Source organism: Delphinus delphis, chromosome 4, assembly GCF_949987515.2.
Source record: "Delphinus delphis chromosome 4, mDelDel1.2, whole genome shotgun sequence".
Classification (NCBI taxonomy): domain Eukaryota; kingdom Metazoa; phylum Chordata; class Mammalia; order Artiodactyla; family Delphinidae; genus Delphinus; species Delphinus delphis.
In genome coordinates this window covers 104,195,069-104,201,068 of record NC_082686.1, presented here as the reverse complement: position 1 = coordinate 104,201,068, position 6,000 = coordinate 104,195,069, and the positions used below count along the sequence as shown (strand labels likewise).

The following is a 6,000-nucleotide window of genomic DNA, read 5'->3' as shown; positions in this document are numbered from 1 at the left end:
GAGACGGCATGGAAGCTCTGTCTCCCACTTCCCCCCAGATCTCTCCTTCCTCCTAGACCCTGCTCTATGCATCTCTTCCATTTGGCTGTTCCTAAGTTGTATCTTTTACAATAAAATTGCAATAGAAAATGTTTCAGTGAGCTTGGTGAATCATTCTAGTGAATTATCAAACCTAAAGGGAGGTGGTAAGAACCCACAAATTTGGAGCCAAGTCGGAGAGATGTGGGTATCCTGGGGTCCCCACTAGCGACTGGCAACTGAAATAAGGGCAGTCTAGCTGAGGATTTTTCCCTTTAACTTGTGCGACCTACACTAACTCTGGGTAGTGTCAGAATTGAATTGAATGGTAGGGCACCTAGCTGGTTATCAGAGAATTGGTAGAATGCAGACACATTTCATTATATTTTTTCTTTTTAAATTGTAGTAAAATAAACATAATATAAAGTTTACTCTTTTGACCATCTTTTTTTAAACTTTCTATTGTCATATAACATAATATAGAAAACATATATAAATGTATAAGTACAACTTATAAGTAAACCCCTCAATCATATTTCACAAACTGACACACCTTTGTACCCGGCATCTGGATGAAGAACAGAACATTCCAACATTCCAGAAAGAAAAAGGAATATGTTGAAAAGATAGGAACATTTTCATTAAAAAAAAACTAGATATATTAATTAAAATGGGGGTGAGAGAGGTAATCACTTTCCCATGCATATGCCTATGCCCACTCTATAATACACCATTTCCAAAAATGGCTTCATGGAAGAATTTCTAAGGATTATTTGTGTCAATGTTAAAAAGCTTTGTGGTAATAATAGTTTGGGGACATACTGAATTAAGGCTAGTCAAACAGATTGATAATTTAAGGAGATTTTCACAAATTCAGACTCTAGGGCCTAGTGCCTAAACATTCTCGAGTCAGAAAAGGAATGAGGAAAATATTTCTTGCCCATTCTAGATATATTTCTAAAATTATGGTAAACATATATAACAAAATTTACCATTTTAACCATTTTCAAGTGTACAATTCAGTGGCATTAAGTACATTTCCAATGTTGGGCAACCATCACCACTATCCATTTCCACAACTCATTCATGCCAGACAGGAATCCTGAACTTATTAAACAATAGCTCTCCAATTTTCCCCCCACAGTCCCTGGCAACTACTATTCATTCACCTTTCTGACTCAGTGAACTCGCCTATTTTTGGTATCTCATGTCAGTGGGATCATACAATGTGTGACCTTTTGTGTCTGGCTTATTTCACTTAGCATAGTATTTTCAAGGTTCATCCATGTTGTAGCACGTATCAGAATTTCATTCTTTTTAAAGGCTGGATAATATTCCACTGTGTGTAAATACCACATATTGTTTATCCATTCATCTGTTGATGGCCGTCCTTTTTTGCCCACCATTTTGCTATTGTGAGTACTGCTGCTATGAACATTGGTATACAAGTATTTGTATTATTTTATACTTTCATAAGTCAAGCTTCATTTTTTGTTGTTGTATAAATAAACTTTTGGAGCACTTTACAATTGAGATCAAATAGAAATTAATGATGACATACATTTGAAAGAGTCCAATGTTTTATTATCAGCATTAATATTGTTCATACTGAAGATTCAGGGATAAAATAATGGACAGAAAACTGGAATGTAAGCAATACTACATAGATGTATCATAAATATATAGGATGTTTTGCTAATTATTGGACTAAAAATATAAAAGATGAAATTACATCAATTATTTTGTGCTTAGTCTTTCTGAATATTCTTTTGGTATTAAATACACAGCGAGTGCTTATACTTAGAGATTCTGCCTTTTTTTAAGCAAGGAGAACAAGCTTATCCTTGGTTAATCAGAATCAGTTTCAAAAGGTAAAACTTCTTAAAGGTAAGCATGGCATTTAGTGCATAAGACCAATGTTCTTGCTGGGCTGGCTGCTTGAGGATCGCTCTCGTTCTTTAGTAATTTCCATCTCAATTTTGGCTTTGATTTTTTCCCAATCTATTTCAAGCTGCAGTAGAAGAAAAGAAGAAACATGCATATATAGTATAAGACATTTTTGTTTAATGCAAAGTAACTAAGAGTAAACAAAAACAGAACGCATGACTTCCAAAACATTTGAGAAAAAAGAGGGCAGGAAAGAAAAGTTAAGAAGAGATAATGCTCCCCCCAAAATGAAATAGCGTTAAGAATAAGACCTAATAGAACAATTATCACAATAAAAAGCAAAGACTCTCACTGTGATAGCAAAGACCAAAATCTGGTTGTAGCTATTTATAAAAGGCACATCTAAACTGTCCCATGGAGCCTTGGGATTCTGCTCCGGTGCCTCAGCTTCGAGGAGGTAGGAGCGAGTGAAGATGGACTGCTCTCCTCCAAGCAAGGGGGAGAATGAACTGGGCTCCATTTTTGAAACAGTAGGCCATGTTTCAAATGGGTCAACTCTTCACTGCTTTTATACTGACGTTTCCATTAGGAGCCTACCTATGGAGAAAGATAGGGGAGCATCTGCTTTCCCAGAGCATACTCTGCAAAAGGGGCTCCTTCACAACTCTTAAAATAATATGAAGACTTGGTGGTAAGAAAATGACGAGGGCTTCCCTGGTGGCGCAGTGGTTAAGAATCCGCCTGCCAATACAGGGGACACGGGTTCAAACCCTGGTCCAGGAAGATCCCACATACCGCGGAGCAACTAAGCCCGTGTGCCACAACTACCAAGCCTGTGCTCTAGAGCCTGCGAGCCACAACTACTGAGTTTGCACGCCACAACTACTGAAGCCCCTGCGTCTAGAGCCCGTGCTCTGCAGCAAGAGAAGCCACCGCAGTGAGAAGCCCGCACACTGCAACAAAGAGTAGCCCCCGCTCGCTGCAACTAGAGAAAGCCCGCGCACAGCAATGAAGACCCAATGTAGCCAAAAATAAATAAATAAAATAAATAAATTTATGAAGAAAATGATGACAAGATATTAGAGGAAGTAGTGGGAAAGCAAGGCTGAAAGACACATAAAAAGAATAACTGAAAAGTGATAATATTTTTATCTGTTTTCAGCCAGCCACCAGACCCCGCCAAAATCCAGCCCTGCCCCTCCACTAAATCAACAGACATAGTGTTAGGAATGGACTCTGCTCTGAATTCAATAAACAATTTCTTTAGGAAAAAGCCTTCTACTATTTTTAAAAGTTTGGATATCACTAATTAAGGAATGTGTGTCCTCTCAGGCAAGACATGGGGAAAACTGGGTCCTACCTAAAACTAACTCTGATTTACTTTGAAATAAACCCAAACTCCTGAGACTGAGCCCATAGTGAATAGGTTTTCACCTCCATGTAGGGGAGCTGAGTGGAATAAGCAGTATTAAAGCAGACTGCGTTACTACTTGCTGCCTGAACAGATTTACCTTAAGTAACTGAGACTAATTTAACCTTAACAGGACTTCACGCCTCTTTTATTTTGTGTTGGAAGTAGGTAGAATTAAGTATTTGGTTCTTTTTGATTCCAATATCCTTTCTCTAAATTCCTGTGAAGTAATTTATGGATATATTTTATTTATTTATTTATTTTTTATTTTATTTTATTTTTTTTTTGCGGTACGCGGGCCTCTCACTGCTGTGGCCTCTCCCGTTGCGGAGCACAGGCTCCGGACGCGCAGGCTCAGAGGCCATGGCTCACGGGCCCAGCCGCCCTGCGGCATGTGGGATCCTCCCGAACCGGGGCACGAACCCACGTCCCCTGCATCGGCAGGCGGACTCTCAACCACTGCGCCACCAGGGAAGCCCTATGGATATATTTTAGATAATCATTCCATATACTTGTCTATAATACATAAAATTGATGAATTAAAAGAATCCCTTTACTCATAAAAGATGAAAGTCTGTGCTCAGATGCAAGTGACAGCTTATCAAAAGGCAGAGCAAATGTTAGGTTATTTGAAAGACTCATTTTTCAATCAGGTCAGAGCCTGATGTTTTTAAATGGCAAAACAACTCGTCTAAGAAAACATTTGCAAAGAGAAAGACAAAACTTGATGAATGCCTTGGCCTTCTTCCAGGCTTAAATTGACTTACATATGTTCTTCAAATCAATCACAATAAAACCATATATTGATGATACACTAAACAACTGTTGCTCAGCTGCACCAGAAGTGCATCAAGCAGATTGATGACATCTATATTAGTTACTTGTTATAGTACAAATGAGGGTGTCAGTTGACAGCTATCCTACTGAAAATAAATGTTTCACTTTCACTCTGGCATTTGTCCAGTTTTAGAACAATGTTCTCCTGATAATTTAGTCTCTGGAATAGAGTATTTTTAATAGTGAGTTTTAGATAAGGATGTACTCATGACAGCTGTCAAGTGACTTCTACACTAAAACACATCCTTTTCTAGTCTAGGGAGTGTTAATACTACTTGGCGCTTCTTATTCTAGTCCTGAGTTGGTCAATTCTTCTTATTCACATAATAATAATTTTAAAATCATAGCAAATGGCTCTCCATCCTCTACCCCATCTCTCTTACTCTCAGCCGAAAATCAGCTTCCTACTTTACAGAGAATATAGTGGCCATCAGGCATGAATTCACTTAATTTCCTTCCTTTCATAAAAGTAGGGTATCCATCCTTATCTCGTTCCCTCCTGTCTCAGGGCAACCTCTTCACATAAGTCCCTGATCTCGTCTTCTTTGACTCCTCTAGGACATAGGCCTTCAATTATTACCTACATATTTCAATTTCCTTCTCTTCACTGGCTGCCCCTCATCATCCTTCCCTCTGTATTCTGTCTCCCTACAAGCTACCACCTTCATTCTTCTTTTCATTCCTGACTCTCATCCTCTCCCCAGACCACTGTAGTATGACTGTGTTCCCACTACACCTCAGAAGCTTTTCACTAACGCCACCATTAAGTGTTTTAATCCCTCATCCTATACACCTTCTCTATACGACTCAATTGCTCATTCAACAAATATTTAATGCTCACTCTATGCCCAGGATTGCTCTAGGAGCAAGGATTTAGCAGTGAACAAAAAGATAAAAATCACTGTCTTCATAGAAAGATGAACAAAGACAAGTAATAGTGGTAAAAGTTTTGGAAACAGGGGAGGGAGACAGCGCCGGGGTGGAGTTGGGGGGGATGGGTGTTGTATTTCAAACAGAGTGATCAGAGAAGGCCTCCCTGAGAAGCTGACGTGAAGACCTGATGATGAGTGAGTGACTCTCTGGGTGTATCTGGGGAACAGCATACTAGCAGACAGAGGGAAGAAAAAGGTCCTGATGTAGGAGCATTCCCTGGACCTGGCTGACCACCGCTCTTTGAAATATCTCTCTCAGTACAATATTGTTCTCTTCTGGTTTCTGCTCTCTTTTCTAAATGTCCTCAGTCTTTTGTTTTTCTTTTTCTTTTTCTCCTATATCCTTCCCCTCAGTAACCTCTTCACTGTTAGTATTCACTGGGGTTCCAACCACAGCTTTTTCATACTTTCCCTAGGAGATCTCCTCAACTCTCATAGCTTCAACTATTCCTAAATGGTCATGACCATAAATTTATTTATCTAGCTCTGATTCTTCCTTTATCAACACCCTTTGATGTTCACATTGGTATTTCCAACTGCCCACTAGACATCTCTGCCTAGATAGGGGCCACCCCACAGGGATTTCAAACTCAAAACAATGGCCTATTTTCATGTATTCAAACTCAAAAGGTCCAAAACTCATATATGCTCATGTTCCTCTACCAGTCACCAACACTAGGAATGTTGAAGTTGTTCTCAAATGTCTTGCCTTACCTCACCACCTCTCCTACCACCCCCAACCACAATGTTCTATTAATTTTACTGCTACTTTTTCTTACATTAATCCTACAGTCTCCATCTCCTGCCGAGATTATTACAGTAACCTCCTAACTGGTCTCCTAGTCACCACCCTTACCTCTAATCCATCTTCCACATCAGAAGTTATCTTTCAGGTCATTTCCTTGATACAAACCT

The 6,000-nt window shown here is 39.3% G+C and overlaps 1 protein-coding gene across 1 annotated transcript in view; it reads right to left on the bottom strand.

Annotated features, from left to right (window-relative positions):
* Window positions 1-1,589: 1,589 nt before the first annotated feature.
* Window positions 1,590-6,000, bottom strand: part of IFT80 (intraflagellar transport 80) — a 105,435-nt gene continuing 101,024 nt past the window's right edge. The window contains exon 20 of the mRNA XM_060010018.1: window positions 1,590-2,029. Coding sequence (XP_059866001.1) covers window positions 1,919-2,029 — 111 coding nt within the window. The 3' untranslated portion in view covers window positions 1,590-1,918. The remainder of the gene's footprint in view (window positions 2,030-6,000) is intronic.